The sequence below is a fragment of the Ciconia boyciana genome, chromosome 9 (genome assembly GCF_034638445.1).
Source record: "Ciconia boyciana chromosome 9, ASM3463844v1, whole genome shotgun sequence".
NCBI classification, from domain to species: domain Eukaryota; kingdom Metazoa; phylum Chordata; class Aves; order Ciconiiformes; family Ciconiidae; genus Ciconia; species Ciconia boyciana.
In genome coordinates, this window is record NC_132942.1 from 20,047,575 (window position 1) to 20,065,374 (window position 17,800).

Consider the following 17,800-nt stretch of genomic DNA (forward strand, 5'->3'; position numbering starts at 1 on the left):
GCAAAAATCCAACCTCAGATTTTCAATTGTGGAGTTGTGACTTGCCCTACGGTGGTACTTTTTTTTTTGTCTTTATGAAGCTGTTGTGTTTTGACTTTAGTTGAGCCCTTATAGGGATATTCAATCAGAAGATAGATTTGAGCATACTAGGCAAAGAACTTGCCTTTTTTTTTTTTTTGAAGGTGCAGGGAGACAGTGTATGGATGTTAAATGTGGGGAATGTTCTCAAATGCTTTTTTTCCTTAATTTTCCTAATAGGAATTGAAAGATGTGGGTCACCGTGATCAAATGGCGGCAGCCAGAGGAATTCTGCAAAAGAATGTTCCCATTCTTTATACGGCATCCCAGGCCTGTCTGCAGCACCCTGATGTAGCTGCTTACAAAGCTAACAGAGACTTGATCTACAAACAGCTTCAGCAGGCAGTCACGGGCATCTCGAATGCAGCTCAAGCAACTGCATCAGATGATGCTGCCCAGCAGCAGGGTGGAGGTGGAGAGCTGGCTTATGCTCTGAACAACTTTGATGTAAGTTTTGAACCCTTTATGTAAAAACAAAAAAAAAAAAAAACCCAAACAAACAAAAAACCCCCCTCCAACTCTTGTGTTCTTTCACCTGACTTACTAGCAACAGCTTGCTTTTATTTATATTGCCTGAAAGATCGTTTTCTACTGAAATACAGCAATTCCAAGGTCAAATAAGCTTTTATTTTTTTAAAAAGTCTTTTTCCAAACTAGGATTGATGGAATGTAGAAAGTTTATATATGCAGTTCTTGGTGATTGAAGGCTGTCAAGTTAAACTTGCTCTGAAATAGCAGTTAGCCTACTGCTATATTAGATGTAAGCCCTCGGTTTATTTGAAATAAATATATATGAAATAATCAATGTAATGTATTCTTGTAGGTGACAGAAATGACTTACTAAAAGTGAATAACGTATTTGGAATTGCCCAAACTATGTATTGAGAGGAACATGAAGTGTGAAGTTCTAATATCATCTTTGGTTGGGAATGAAGTCATGTCACACTGTGTTGTACTGATCTGTCATATTCTTTATCTTGCATTCAGTAAGTTACTGAGGATAGCCATGCATTTTTACTGAGAACACTTTCCTTTTGAAGCCAGTATTCTGTGTGTACCACTGATTCAGCCTCTGAATTTTAAACACCTTGGCACTATAACTTACCTCTAAAACTTCATTTAATATTGCAAAGCCATAGCTCAAAAGATGTTTAATACCTTTGTTTTTGCCAGGTATTGCTCACCTTCTTCTTGCTCTTACCACTCTTGCTCCTCCTCTGCATTACTTTCTCTGCCATGTTTCTTTTACCAGGATAAAGTACTATTTGAGTTCTCCCTGTGCCCAGTGTGAAGCCTTTTTATGTGACCTCTTGGGTAACAAGAGGATGTCATAGTTGTCTTGATCTTTGTGACTATGATTTTGGTTTTAAGTCTGCTTTTCTTAAATTCCATCAGTTGTATGTTCAGCTATGTAAGTCTTAAGAATGTGCCTCAGGCTAGCACCCAAGGGATCGCAGGTTTGAGCAGGTATCTGGGAGGGGAAGGCAGCTCCTGTAACAGCATACAATGTTAAGGACTGACTTGGGTACGTAGAATTGAAGAAGCAATTCAGTTCAGGTTCATGGATTGGCTAATCTAGCTCAAACCATTTCATGTGATTTCTGATACATGGCCATGTTTTACTATATGAACTCTCTATGTATGGCCAGAGACTTTTTTGAGTGTTGCGGTTCACATGGAGCTTTTGACCTTTTAGTTCCACTTTGTGAGGCTCTCTAATAGTAGAGGGCTTGTTCAGCAGGCCAGCTTCAATGCATGTTGTCTGCGATAGCTTTGTCATCTCATTCCTGCCAAAGGAGGCTGACAAAACAAATGTGTTCAGGTTCTCGGCAGATGTTATCCCTGCACTTCATTTCCTGCTAACGTTTGAGTGTTATTGCGCTTTTGTAATAGAGGCTTTGCACACACACGCCCCCAAATACTCCAGTGTTTTTACTGTGATGGTAAAATATTAAATGGCTACTAGAAGATAACAAGATAATCATTATCTCTGGTTTTGATGGTGCAGTTCTGGAGTTGTAGCATACTACCACTGTATTATCTGCACAGCTAAAAGTTTCAGGAAAAATGAGGAGTGTGTTGGAGAACACGTGCCATGTTCTAATCCTGCTGCGAAGGCCACATGGATACTCTGTAGGGAGTTGAAATGTGCTGGCTGGCGGGAGAAGTAGTGGTTGTGACACTTTTGAAGTTAGCTGACATACAAACTGATGGCAAAAACTCCCATTTCAAAAAACTTTGGGACTGCTTTTATATGAAGAGTTAGCAACATCCTTCCTTCCTGCCCCTGTAGTGGGAAGAAAACCCACCCAAACCCTAAACAAACCACCAAACTTTGAAATGGCCAGATAATTTTTCCTTAATAAATTGCAAACCTGTTTAAGTAAACCACGTGAAAGTACTCGTAAGGTGATAAATACTACACTGCTTCTTCCTAGTGAACTTCTGTGGGTGGTGGTATTGTCCCCTTGAAAAGCAGATATATCAGTGCTGCTGTTTCAGCCTTAAGTCTCTCAGTATGAGCTGTGCTTAGTAATACTCTGTCATGATAAACCTGTGATAGTTTTCTGCCATGAAGAAATTGATTTCTGTGCTGTCTGAAACATTTGTGTTGATGTTTCACTTCGAGAATTTTTGAGAATACTGTTGTATTTACCTGCATAATGGTGAAGAGAAAAAAGACTGGATAAACTAGGACAAGAGAGCACTATATATAGGGCTAATTTTGGATGTTTGTTTTCCTTGGTTTTTTTATTCATGATAGGATAATTATATCTGACAAGTTAACTAGTGAAGGCATGTCCGGATTGACATGTAGTTAAGAAGAGTTCTGTACTTTGAACTTTATTTGTGCTGGCACGTTTGATTTTTGCCATTCGTGTAACGAGGCTTCCTGTGGCCAAGTCTTGTTTAGCTGTCACAGCAGCACAAGAAATGACTAGCAATGTAATCTGCTGGGAAACCTTTTAGTAATTTTATGAAACTACTCGTGAAAATCATATTTGGTGCCAAAATTGTGTGGTTGTTTGCCTTTTATGCCCAATCACGGGTTTGCTGTAAACATTGGTTATCTTGATGACTTTACAGTAACTTACTGCTTGGTCTGATTACTAATTTCTAAAACCTTTATTTTACCAGAAACAAATTATTGTGGATCCATCGACCTTCAGTGAAGAACGTTTTAGGCCTTCCCTGGAAGAGCGCCTGGAGAGCATCATTAGCGGAGCAGCGCTGATGGCTGATTCATCCTGCACACGTGATGACCGACGGGAACGTATAGTTGCTGAGTGTAATGCAGTGCGACAGGCCTTGCAGGATTTACTTTCAGAATACATGGGGAATGTGAGTATCTTCTCTTCTGCTTGTTTAGTTTGTGTGGTTTTTAACTCCATGTGATTATCTGAAACGTGGAATCGAAGCTATGTGTCTCAAAGCTGGTTTGTTCTGTTCCGGAACAGAATTTGAACAGTAACCAATAGTCCTGAAAGGTTTGTCAGGAGGCAGGATCAAACATACTTAAATCATCAATGATACTTATCTTAAATTTTATCTCTAGTCTTACAAGCAGCTATTATCATCATAAAGTGTTAACCCTTCAGCACTGTTTTTATTTTATGACTGTTAGTATTGGTTTGTATAGAAAATCAATAGAATTAGTCTGTTTTTTCACCTCGGTTTACATAAGGTAACTTGGCTTATGGAAAAAGAAGTACTTCTTCACTTCTTTTGAAGCTTGGAAAGTTTAACTGTGTCATCTTTTTAGCTAAAGGCACAGATTCTCAGAATCAAGTTAATTACTGTTACTACTCAGTTTGTGTAGAGGTGATGTACGAAGTTAAATATTTAGTAAGAAGTCCTGAGAACAGTTCAGTATAAATAATGGACTGTGAGCAGTTTTCTTCCAGTGTTTAGGCATTTAATGTGCACATAGTATTTGAAGCTTGAGAGTGTTTTTACAGTTGGAGTAAGTGTCATGTCATGTGGATGACCTTCTGCATTTGAGGGCATCGTGATATAATATCGGACGTCCCTGCCCTCCATTACCTCTCTGTTCTTATCCCAGTGGGTTTTAATCTGAATAGCTCTTGCTGTGTTGACAGATGCGGTTGGGATATCATAAGATTTAGACTGTCTAGTCTTTAAACTTAAATACTGTTAAAGTTTAATTCAGATGAGAAGTTGCAGAAATGGCAACAATTTAAGCTAGCTATGTGGCTTGTAGCACTGTGGCAAGTAAAATTGGCTGAAGAAATCTTAACGGGATGAGGCAAAGCCTTATTTATGCTTTTGAGCATGTTTGAGGTAAAACTCAGTTCAGAGAGCTTTTTTTTTTTTTAGACAGTAGAATTTATTTAGGAACATCGCTGTGTTATGTCCCTTACCTTCAAATCTTTTGGCGAAAACTACTTCAGCATAGGGTAAAACTGGTCCGAAGGCTGCCATGTACGGATTAGGGGGGTATAATTTGGAGAACAGATGCAGTGTGTGGTAGAGAGAATGTAAAACAAGGATTTCTCTTTACCAAAGACAAGGACAAAGTAACTGAATAAAACTGAAAGCCAAGTCTTATATAGCTTGCAGGCTGAGCTAGGTACTTCTTAATTGTTTGTGAAAGTAGCTTGTGCTCAGCATTGACATTATGTAGAAGTTAAGACTGCTGCTGGGAAGCAAGCCGCTAAGTTGTGCCACTTAAAATTCCTTTCAGAGCAGGGTATTTTATTAGTATATGATGCATCTGTAATAATCCCTCAAATGAATGTGCTGCTGGATTGGATGAAGCCCTATCAGCGTGATTCAGAATAAAACATCCACAAATGCTAATTAAAAATGTGGAAGAGGTAAATGCTTGATCTTGGCATTTCTGTCATTGAAAGTTGGTCAATACCTGTGTAAGATTGTAGAGCTCTGACTTTCTTTTGCAGAAATGTCTGTCCTCTTCCTCAGCTGTGTACTGTTGTCTCTGATATGCAAGTTAAAGTAATCACACTGAGATGGAAAGAATGTATTCCCTGTATTATCTCTTTTAACACATTGTGAAATTAGTGGAGCATACTGAATTTTTTAAAGTCACTGCTATGTTATAATTGTAGACAGTGTAGTTGGGGAAATGAGATTAGAAAGTCAGTGAAATGGAGTGGAAAAAGCAATTGATAAATTATGGTGAAAATGTGGGATGGTGTGTAAAAAATGCATACTGAGGGTAGAAAAAACCCTCAATGGTTAAGCTGAAGAATGAATAATAGTTGGGAATCTAAACAGTGAAAAAGGTTTCATACATCTACAGGAAGAGTAGGGATGTGCTGACTTACAGTAGTGGTAAAAGAAATGTTGTATCATGTATATGTATGGTATAGCCACAGCTACGCTACCCAGCCATCTCCTGTTGTGCTCTTCTCCTTTGAAGAAGGAAATGAATCGGGCATTAAATCTGTTAATTGCACAGCACTTGCAGTGCATCATAAATCTTATCTGAGTGCTAGAATAAGAGGTACTTATTGGCCAAGTGTAAAAATTCAGAGAGAAGACTGGATGAGGAATACACTGGAAAGGTTGAAGCAGAAGAATGTCTTGAGGCAGATTTCCTCTTGCTTTTAAATGCCTTCTGTTTTAGTGACTTCCTCTAGCTTTTGGGTTTTCTTTCAGATCTCTGGCAATAAAAAGGCTGTTTCCTAGACAGTTTATAACTCAAAGTTTAGTGTTTTGGACCCATAGTTTAACTGTGTGTCTGGGCCTGTCCCCAAGGGCCTGTAAGTCTGCAAGCATTGCAGGCTGTATTACAATGTGTGGCAGAAGTTTCTATCTGAATAACAGTTTTCAGTAATAAACTGAATTGTAGGATCAGCAGCAGATGCAGATCAGGACCCTTGCTGCATCTGCTGGCATAGTGATGAAGCCTGTGGTTGTGCCCTGAAAAGAAGGGCAAGATTTCCTTGTCTAGTAGTTTGTTACAGAAGTTTGTATCCCCTTTTCTTAGATTGGTGTGCGTTTTATTTCCTTTTCCATCTGGCACAACTATCCTGCCATTTTCAAGAGTAGCCAGACTTGCTCGCACTAAATTTTGTACATCAAGGCCAGTATCCTGTCTCGACAGTGGTCAATAGTGGATGCCTACAAGAAAGAGGACAGTAACAAGGGAGGTGTGTAGTTTTACTTGCCCAAAGTATTCCCTAAGTGCTAGCAGTCTGCAGCTCAGGTACTTCCAGAGCTAGCATTGCTGACTGTGTTTAATGCCTTTTAATGGACTTTCCCCAATGAATCTGTATAGTTTCTTTCTGAACCTTTATAAACTTACAGCATCCATAATCTTATTACCAAGGAGTTCTCCTGCTTAAATAGGTGCTGTGTGAAGAAACATCTCCTCTTGTTTTGAAGCAGAACAACCTGCTGCCTGTTCCATTGGATGTTTCCTCCACCTCACTTAGGAAAAGACCCTAGGCAGGTCTCTCTTCTCATCCTTTTCTATGCCACTTCTGTTGTTTCGGAGCTGTATCATGTAGGAGACTTTGGTCTTAACTTCCCCAGAATGAAGTGTCTTAGTTTTATTAGGTGCTTGCCATAAACAAGATATTCAACACCTCCTCTCAGCTTTGGCTGTGCCCTCATTATCAAACAGTGTGGTGGATTAGGATGGGATTTGTAGAGTGAATTGGGACTCGATGCCTGTGCTTATCTGCATTTCACAGAAGTTTGCATCAGCTGATTTTAGCCTAGTCCTGTGGACTGGGTGCTAGTTAGTATTTGGTGTGGTGGTGGCTGTCTCCTTGTTTAGATTCACTCAGAGAATCCAGCTTGTGGCCCAAAAAAGCTCTGAGATGAGAATCACAGTGTGTGAAGCAGCAGTGATTGGGAGGTGAATTTCAAAAGTGCATTTCTGATCTGAGCCAAAATGCTGGTGTAGATACATTCTGCGATCTCCTCCTGTGCCTTGTCTGGATCTCCAGATTCCTTTTGAGATTTGAGGACCAGAACTGCATCTGCCATTCAGGATTCAGGCAGTGTCATGGTATGTTCTGCTTTTGTTCTTTAGTCCTGTATTAACAATGCCTAACACTTGATTTGCTTTCTGATAGCTGCTGAACACTGAGGTGGTATCTTGATGAAAAGGCTACCATCAAGATTTAGCTTCTGAGTCATAGTGGTAAGAGTCTGTTTCTGTGCATGTTAAGTTAGATGGTCTTTCCCTTGTGCATCACTTATTACCTATGTCCACTGAACTTCATCTCCCATTTTATTATCCAGCCTCTTGGTTTATAAGCCACATTCCTTAAAATGCTGGCTGTTCATCCCTTAATTGTAGCATCTGATTCTTTAGCTTTTTTCCTCTCATCTTCCACGTCACCTAGGGAGAGCTGGTTTCTATTATGGCTTTTGCTCACTTCTCACGATTCCAACAGAAAACAGTTTTCCTTTTTAAACTTGCATTGCGCATCCCTCCTGGATTGAAATAGCAAACACGAATGTCTATATGTGTTTGATTGTTATTACTTGGAGTAAGCTTGATTCTTATTGCTAGTGCTGAATGGCAGAGCAAGGATGGGAAGGCCTAAAAAAATTCATTATTGATTCTGACTATTGTTGTAAAAGAGTAGTCCAAGGTCTTGGATCTGGGATCAACTTCCTGGAATGCAATAAGTTGACCACATCAGCTGTAGCTAAGTTTTTGTAATAGAACTAATTGATAGCAAGATCCAGATCTTTGTGTGATCTGTTGCAGTCAGGCATTCTTGATGTGTATTTTATTAATTAAATGAAAAAATTCAAAGCATGTTTGAGTTTAGTTGGACATTGATACCAGATTTAGGCAGGGGAAGAGGACAGAACAAAGCATCTACTTGAATGATGTTCAAGATTAATAGTACACCAATGAAGAAGTTAGTAAGAAAGCTAAGATCCTGAGTGCAGCAATATAACAAAATACAACAGAAACAGTCTTTTGTGTCTAACTCCATTATCTCGTGTGGGTTGACATTGACCGGTTGCAGTTTGCTCCAAATAAAAAGTATGAAGCAGAATATTTTTTTGACATTACTACCAATTTATCCCAGTGTTGCCTTTGCACTAGCAGCTGGTGTGATACCTCTCCCAGTATAGAGAGCAGGTACAATTCTTGTCAACGTCTCTGCTTTTCTGTACTGTACTAGTCAACTCTGCCTCAAATTTATACATGTAGTTTTCATTGTGGTTACATTATCTAAACTACTTAAAGTGAATGCATAAAAAACAGTGGGCTGATAGAGCTGAAATATTTCAGCATTTCTGAGAAGCTGGTATGTAGAATGAAGAGGTAAGAAAATGGTGTCTACAGATACAAAAATCCACAAACTTTAAGTCGTGACAGGGTATATGCTCTGTGCTGTAACTCTCCATGGATGTTATTAGTGCAGAACTTGGGCAGCTTGCCTTGATTTTTGGCTGCTGTGTTAAATATGGTAAGCATAGGAGATCATGGTTTTCAAGGGTGGGGTTTTGAAGTTGGGGTTTAGCGGGTTAGAAAGTGCAGGCCATCTGCTGGAAACTTAACCAGAAGTTTCCAGTCTGCTCTCAGTTTGACTGTGTTGAATTTGCAGAAGACATCAGTTGTCCGATTGACATGAAAGACTGGAAATAAAAACTTTCTTAAGCTTTTGACAGTCCATTTTTATTGCTTGATGCAAGTGCCCTGAGGGATGGGGACAGTTCGGCTTATTTCCATAAGCACTGTTTTAGAGCCATTCAAGCAGCAGTGATCAGAGGTGTCCAGTTCTATTTAGTATGCACAGAAATGTGCAGAGAGCTCTGATTTTAAGTATATTCTGTACCCCATCAATTTCTAATGCAAATAGCTACCCTTTCATACACACACCAGTAACTCAGACATGTACTAGCATAAACTTTGTCAGAAATTCTAGTTTGGCTAGTGTGGAATGCAAACCCAGAGCCCCATTGTGTACGACATGCTCTTGTACGATAAAATCCCTTGTTACTACATTTGGAAACGATAAATCATGTTACATAAAGTAGCTTGACAGGTCCTATTTCAATGGGAATTTTAATGCTTTCATATTAACATTCCGACTGTGTCCTTGACTGTCTGGATTGCATTAGAGGTGCTTGGCAGCAAATGGAGAAAAACCATTGGGGGCTGGTTTCAGAGCAGGCATTCCAGGCACTGATTACTTCGGCTGATTCCCCCCCCCAGTTTCCATCTTCTGTTTGGCCTCAAGTGGTTGAGTACCATAGCTGGGTGTGTTTGGGGGTGGGAGCTGTATTTCTTTTAATGTTAGATTTTTAATCTAATTTACAGTAGTATAGCATGACTCGAAGGTAAGTGAGGTGGTTGAAGCCCAGGTTGCTGCACTACACTACCTAGTAGGAACTCTTGCATGCTGGCCAGTGTGGTTTGGCTCTGAGGATATCTGAAGTAGGTCTCAACACTTCTGGTTTTAGACTTGGAGGTCTCATAACTTGCTAAATGCTTGTTTTGCACCTTGTTTCTGTGTTTAGTGTGCTTATGGAAATGCACTACTCCAAACAAGTACTGTTTCCTCAATCTTAATTGCACTGTTTTACTCTTCTTCCCTAAGCTTCTTTGAGCCTCTCTGATGCTTGAAAATGAATGGGCAAGAAAGTGCCTAGCTTATCTATTCAGTATCTTTTGGGATAAATAACTTTGTCTTCAGAACTACCAGTGAAGGTTATTTCTACTCCTGACATACTTGTGATTTACAGGATGGAGATGTGTTTTCATTATGCATTTGCCTATTAACAATGTTGATCCACAGCTTTGTATTCCCATCAAGGATCCAAGCTTGGAAAGGAATGTGTGTGACTTTTCACATGACTGTAAAACTTATTTACAGCATGTATCTATATATTTGAAAGGCTCTTGCATAGCCCTTTTAATGAAAGTAACTGTTTCTGTGGAAATAGATGTGAATTAAAATGGCAGACTGATCCATATTTATGATAAAGATGCTGATAAAAATTCTGCCTTGAGATAATATACACTTTTTTTAAAAATATTGTTTCTGTCAATTTAAGATGCTTGAATGCTGATGTGATGGACATGGTTTGAAGGCCTGGATGGGTTTTCCTGTCACAGACTTTGCTGTTCAGTAAAGAGAGCTATGCTGTTATGCTGGGCACTAATTTCCAGACATTATCAGTTTGACAAAGATGCTGCTTTCAGAAACACAACAGTTCTGAAGTGATACAGTTTTTAAGTTTAATGCTTACAGGCTGACATGGAGTAAATAATCCAGCATACTTGTGAGTGAAGCCCTGTGCAGATGATGAGAATTTCACACTGTGTCAGTTGGGCATTTTCACGCCACAGAAACTAGCTTCCAGGTTGCTTACCCAACATCATCCTGGTTTGGGACTTAGCAGGGGGTATGTTTTCAGAAGACATTCTGGGAACTTTTATTTCTTAGGTAGTAATACAAGGGCCTGTGGAAATAAACAGAAGCCAGCTCATGCTTTATCAGCCTTGTGAGCTTTGGGTTTTAAAGCTCTCTAGAGCTCCCTGTCATCCCAGCAGTTACTCTGAGCTCATCCTGATGTGAATGTGGAATTGCTGGTTTAGAGAGCCTGAACAACTGCTGCAATGAGGGTGCTCGGCCTCAGAGGGGAGGGAGGGTAGCACATCTGGGCTCCAGCTGTTTGTCATGGCTGGTGGTAAACGTCAGTGCAGCCAGCCTCTGCTGAGGCTACCAATTCATTTATGCAAGTGGCACAACTTGAAAGTCCTGAATACTTTTTCAGGCCCCAGGCAGTGTTTGCGCTATGCAGTGAGAATGCATTTCTTAAAGAAGTATATGGCTGGCTTTATGCCTACTTAAAGAAACCCAACAAAGCCCAACACTCACACCTGAACTCTAGTTCCACACAAGCTTAGCAGTCTATTGAAATTTTAAATCATTGCTCTCTTCCAGCCACTACCTTCAGCCTTTGCTGCTTGTTTGGTGCAAAATTGCTAGTAATAACTCTTAAATTGAATAGATTTGACAGTAGCTGGGACTTAGTCTAAACTGTCTTGTACAGCAGTACTCAACCTTGCCATCTTTCCATGCTTTTCAGCATTTTTGTTGTAGACTCTTAATATATGTTTCTGCCCTCAATTACAATACTTACTCCATTCATGTTTGCAGCAGAACTGAAGTCTAATGCTATCTCTAAACTTGAGAACTGAGTCCTGTAGATACCTTATGTGGCAGTGAAGGCTTCCATCCTACCCGATCCCTCCTTTCCTCCCCCACCCCTTTAGGTTTGTATTGATGAAACATCTGTTTTTCCTTTCTTGTTAGACATATGTCTATCTCCAATGTTAACACATACCTAATATCTTCTAATATTACATTATAAATCCAGACCTTCCTTAATCTAATGTAATGCTATGCATGGATTCTGCTCTAAAATTCTGTGTTTTGTGACTTAATTGATTTGAACTCTACCGTTTTGTAGGAAAATATTTGAACTCTATCTGCCTATGTAGGATTACATATATAGTCACCCCTAATGAAGCTCCATTTGGTGATACTTGAGTATTCTCTCAAAGCTAAAATTGAGGAGTATAGATGGAACAGAGCATGTAAGTTTGCACATTGACTACTGATCTGTGGATAAGCAGTCTTCTAGCCTCCAGCAGGATCATGCTCTCAGTGTGCAGAAGTATTACACACACAACTGGGCTTTTGAATTTCTCTTGTTGGAGGAAAGGGATGATGGAATTATTACAAAGCTGGAATACTATAGTTCTTGCATTCCAACAAAATACCTGCATCTCAAGTCCTGGACTTCCCCTATTTTCTTTAGCCTTGATCTAATATAAACTCTGGATCAGGTACCTATCTTTCTGTAAGATGGGATTCAGAAGACAATGAAGTGAGAGAATGAGGACATTTGCTGTCTGTGTATACACATGTCCGTGTTATTGTCTCATACCACTTACATCCTTTCCAGTTCTCTGGTTATATGCAAAACCATTATGCTGTCTTCAATTTTTTTTTTTGGCTTTCCAGTATCTCTTCACCTTTTTTATAGATACCGATGCAAGCAGTAGAGGTCTTGATGGGAACCTAGAATTTCTATTATAGATGTGGTGTTTAATATCTAGACCATGCTCTTTGCTTAACCTGTTTTATCCTGTGTAAGAAAGCTGATGTTCTGTAATGCTTATAATGTGTCCTGGAGCTTTAGAGCTACTTTGTCCCAGAAAGCCAACTGAATCAATACAGAATAATTAGCATTTGTGGCTTATCCAAGTAGCAGCAGCCCTCCTGAATGTAAATAGAGATGGGAGAGTGACTTAATCTTCATGTCTGAGGAAAGGATGAGGGTTAAGCTGTAACTTGGAAAGCTGTTGAAAGAGAGGAGAAAATTTTGGCTTCCTTCTGGTCTGCACCAGGGACATGTTTCTTCAGCAGGAGGGACAAGTAGTTAGAGGCAAATAGGCAGAGGAGAAAGAGCAGAGACAACTTGTATATGCCAGGATTAAAAATCTGCTCAAAGCTATTTGAAAAGACTTACTTTATGACTTTGGAGACTGTATACTCAAAAACTATTCTTGCTGAATTGGCACTCCAAAAGAGTGGTTTCTTTACAATAATAGCAACAAACCTATAGACTCTCAGGCCAAGAACTTCCTTGCAAAGGTGTGCTAAAAGATGCATTTTCCTCAGTGCCAATTGAAAAAAGTTTTCCCTGGGCATCAGGCCATAAGGGGAAAGCCAGGGCATTTGCAAAATTAGCAGTAGTCAGTGAAAAGGCAAAATCGTACGCTTCTGAACTTGCTTTCACAAATAACTATGCCTTTCATAAATTGAGTGTATTTTTCTTTAACATCTGCATGTTTCAGATTGAATGCAAATGCTGTGTGATGTGCAACCATTTGTGGATTATTGACTCATACTGCATATATGTTAACCTCTGACTGTCAAGAAAAAAGGTTTTTGCCATTCATTGGGTGCTCTACTGCTGCCATATGTGGCCAGGAAAAAAAAAATTGCTTCTCAGTTCAGAATCTCTTCTGTATGCCTGAGGTGCTGTCATCTGTGGCTTACTGAATATGATAACTTGAATTGACATTATCAGTTACTTCATGAAACCTGCAAAAAGAACTTGGAAAATGAAGCCTAGTAGCTCGGGGGGGGGGAAGGCTTTGAAAAGAAAGGTTCTTGGTTTAGAAACTGTTTAACTTTGTAGGTATGGTATCTTGAGAGCTAAGTATCTCTGTGGAGCAAAGGAAATGCGGGTGATGTGGGAGTGTGCAGTGGAATAACTGGAGAGAGATGAGGTACAGTTCTTGTGGACGCAAACAAGTTAGTCTTCGCAGTTGTAGACCAATTTACTAGCTCTGCTAGGCTAAGGTGTTCAGGCAGCAGGCAAGTGCCCTTGTTCGGGGTCTTTCTTGATATCAACTGGTGACCATTTGTATTGACAGGTTTCAGGTTCGTTCCAGATATTAATTAGCGACATTGGCATATGATGCTTTTAAAAAATCCTGTTTCCTGAGTAAGAACATAGTCTTGGGACTTGTTTGTAGCACACATAATCTGTCCTGTATGTAGTGTTGGAAGGTTTTGATGGATGTTTCTCCTTTTCAAGCTTCCCAGCAGTTGAATTACAGCTGTGAATGTCAGTGGTGGCCCAAGTCATATACCTCCATTTACATGCTATCCCCACATTTTTTAACCTAATACTGTGCATTGTTTTTAAGCATGCATTAATTTTATTCAAAACATCTTAACTAAACCCCAGCAATTAATTCAACTTGTGCAGATGTTGAGCAACTGGCTACATTACAGGCGGCTTCTGTGTCTGTGGCTTCAATTTTATTTCCTTTTTTTCAAAAGGTTCATGTTTGTATCTTCCCCACCTTACCAGTCAGCTTCTTGGACTGTGCAGGGAAAAATTTCTAATATGGGGCTTGCTTGCTCTTTCCTGCTATGCCTTTGAACTTCTCCTTTGAGGACTGTCTTTATTGAGTCATTTTGGGGGAAAAGGTGACATGAGAGCTCTGATGTCAAGTACAAAATAAGACTGCAGCTGTATTATTTGATACTGTTCCTCTTAAATGCCAAATAGTGAATTTCCTTAGAGGCAGAATGAGTTTTTGGGCACCTTTCCAGGAGTCAAAGAATCCAGATTCTAGAGGTCACTGGCTGAAAAAAGCCAAGAAAATGAGAAGTTAATGCAGAAGTAACTAGACTCTTTAAAAAAGAAAGAAGTTGAAAGCCCTTCTGTCTCGCGCCTGAGCGGTTGACCCCTTTGGAGCTAATGGCCTACAAGATGGTCGCGTTTCTTCCTGTGGCATCTTTTAATTGAGGAAGGCAGGGCCTTAACAAACTTAAAAATTTATGTTCTTGTGTTGCAAGAGCTGGTTTTGAAGCAGGCTTGGCTCTTTTGTAGCTGTGGGTACGATCGCTGCCCAGGCTTGCCTGGATATGGTGGTCTGCTCATCTCCCATTTCTGTTGTCATATACAGCTTTTCTCACCCTGAAAGGCTGCTCCTGTATATGCAGATGCTGTGGGACTCTACTATGGGAACTGCGACTAAAATGAATGAGGAGATCCTATGAGGAATATGCTTGTAGAGAAAAAGGTAGTAATTAAGCTGCAAATCTTCATGTCCTTATACTCCCCCATACGCTATCATGAAGACTTATTCACAGAGAATGTAAAACTGGCTTTTTGGTGACAGGTGCCAAAATCTCTAAGCTTCCTCTAAATTTTTATCCCCAATCAGTTTTGTAGTGCTGTGGAAACATCTCCCCCTGCTCCCCCCCTCCCCCCCCCCCCCCAAAAAAAAAAAAAAAGAAAAAAAAACCCAAAAACAAACCACCAAACCCAAACAAAACAAAACAAAACAAACCCCAACCAAACATGGGTACTCTCAGCTGGAGTTCAGGAAGCCTTTTTTTTAAAGAACAGGACTATATCAAGTACACAGGGAACTTGTATCCCCTGTGAGTATTCCTAGTGTCATTTCCAGTAGATGGATTAATTTATTTTAAGCATTTTCTAAACTTGCTCTATGACTTTGGTTATATTACCCACTTCTGGAGCAGTGCCTATGTAAAGGGAAGGGTGCTTGCAGTACTATACTGCAGTGAAGTGTATAATCAATTAAAGCTTATTTCTTGGTGTAAAACCGAATTTAACTAGCTGGGTTTTTCAGATCACTGTCAGCTTAAGTATGTTCAATTCCCCTGTTTTTCTGTGCCAGATTGTACAGTTGTGTACATTAATTGTTTGTTTTGAATAGCTGCTGCTTTATCATCTATCTAATGCTAACTTAAGTTATCTATCTAATTATTTCTTTACAAGTAGAGGCTGATACAATACAAATGAGAAATACCTCTGCATCCCATAGCTCTCTGCTTTGCTTTACTTCCTTTTTCTGAACACTTTCCATAGGTGATGCTACCTTCCCGCTCCACCTCAGATGTGCTGACTGTTCCTAAATGGTTTATTTCCTTTGACATTTGTTTTCTTTTGAAGAAGGGCAGCCACTTTGTATGTGTCAGGCTTGTGCTGGAATTTTAAGTACTTTAATGCATTCTCATTATCTGCAAGGGTGGCTGGCTAATTACTTAGCTTAGTAAATAATGGCTTGATAGTGTCTCTGTAAAGGATGACGTTACACATGCCACGTTTTTAGTGCCTTTTTAATCCTGCACGATTCCTCTGTGAGTCGCTTGCCTTAGGTAAATGGAGGTGATGCGAATAAGGTTGCTGGCTTTCTTTTAATTGCAACTAGTGGTGCCGACCTCGTGGTCAGTGAGGGCATTCTTGTTTCAAGCAATCTTGTCTTCTGTGGAGGCAAGTGAAGTTACTGAGATTGCATGTGTGGGAGGGAGAGGAGATACGTCTGCTTTTTGGTGCTGGTAAGGCTGGAAGTACGTGGTAGCTAGTCCCTCGACAGTTAGTCAGCTTTTGATGCTATTTCCAGTTTTTAATGCCTTTTGCTTCCTGTCAAAGGCAACTTCATATCCAGTTTTTTTGTTGCTATATTGCAGGTTAAGGCTGCTGAATCCCTTCCTACAGGAAATACGTAAAAATCTGTCACAAACTAAAGCTATTTATATTTCTAATAATGAATAAAAGATACATTAATTCTAGCTTTGAATGTCTTATGACTGTATTGGTAGGATTGTTTTATTATCTGTTTCTCTGAGCTGTCTTGCCAGGAGTTAGGTGGCTTTATTCCCAGATTTATAATGCTTTCCCTTCCCCTTGGAAAGGGCATATGCTGTCTTGGCTCACTCTGAGTTTTGCAGGGGTCTGTGTTGTTCCAATTTTAGTTGTTCTATTTCTAAAGCCTTTCACATGCATGTAAAATATGATAAAAATATGATAAAAATATTTCAAGGCTCTTACAATTACTGCGGGTGTAAACTTCAGCCTCCTTTTCATATTTCTGGATATAGTTCTATTAGTTCACGTAATTTGCAAAGGAAAAACTTGAGATATTCTTTAGATAAGATTACTAATTAACATCAAAATGAAAAATTAAGCCTGTAAAGGCAGCTCCGCAGTAGCGGATTACTCACCAGCCCCAGTCTCGTGGATCCTGCAGAAGTGTTTTGTCGCTCTGATTTGGTATTCTGAAATGTTGCCCCATCTATCCTGCTACTCCCATCTACCCAGCCGTACTGAAAGTGAGATGAATTGACCTGTAGCCAAGCTTAACTAGTCGTCATTCAACAAAATCGCTTGTGAGGAAACCGCTATAAGTATTGACAAAATATTGTGCTGCCCTCCTTGAGCTCCTTGGTTGTCATTCATGAGCAGCCTGGATTAGGCCTCGCCTGGTTGCACAGCAATCAGGGGTGATCCACCGTCGTTTTCTCCTGCATGCTGCATGAAGAAACACTGTAGATTTAAAATAGAGCTTTTATCAGCAATCATGATACATCTCTAGGGTCTGCGTAGGCCCACGTCATAAGACTGCGGAGGGCTGTTTGTTGCAGCATGGTGCCGACTTGCTGCTTTTCCATTGCATGGCTGCTTCTGCTCTCTGCTGGGTTGGCAGGAGCTGGGGCTTGGGGCTGTGGTCCAGGATGGCCCAGGAGGAGACACCTGCCTGGTCAGCCCTTGTGGTGTAGAGGTGCAGCCGGCTGCAGCGGAGCAGCCTGGACCTGGGTTGCTGGAGTCCTGAGCCCCAGCTCTGGCACATACCCTGCCTGCTGACAGTGGGTAGGGAAGAGAAGAGGAATAAAAGCTTGCTAACTCCTGAAGAAGTAGGATGCCAGACCCACTGCAAAATAACCTCTTTACATCTGGAGTTGTGTAAAATAGAGCCTAGGCACTCTTCTGCCTCCCATCTGTTGACTAGGCATGAACTGCCATCTCATGGAAGTCCTGAGGAGGAAGTGTGCTGCTTGAAGGGTAGGTGAGGACCTGGCAAACTTAACCAGGTGCAAGTTAGAGCCCTTCAACCTGGCTCTCAGAGCTCAACTAGAAAATGTGTTCAAGGTAGCAAGAAACATAAACCTCTTGCCTGAAATCTTTTGCAAAATGTATATTTGCTTTGTTAATGCTGGGTCCAAGTCTGGCTTGTAGAGTCCTAACTTTGCCCCAGCATCATGATTTAATGGAAACTAGGAAAACTCAGTTCAATGAAAACTCAGTTTTAGCATATGATGTATTATTGCCAATTTCAGTTTTCTTTTGAGCTCTTAAGAAAAAGATGCATGTTGTTGCAGGATGATTTTCTTGGCACCCTGGCACTTTCCTGCTA

General features: G+C 40.2%; 1 protein-coding gene across 1 annotated transcript in view; it reads left to right on the top strand.

Annotated features, from left to right (window-relative positions):
• CTNNA1 (catenin alpha 1) overlaps positions 1–17,800 on the top strand; it is a 121,813-nt gene that overhangs the window by 28,723 nt on the left and 75,290 nt on the right. Inside the window, exons 6-7 of the mRNA XM_072872072.1 lie at positions 259–525; positions 3,217–3,420. Coding sequence (XP_072728173.1) covers positions 259–525; positions 3,217–3,420 — 471 coding nt within the window. The remainder of the gene's footprint in view (positions 1–258; positions 526–3,216; positions 3,421–17,800) is intronic.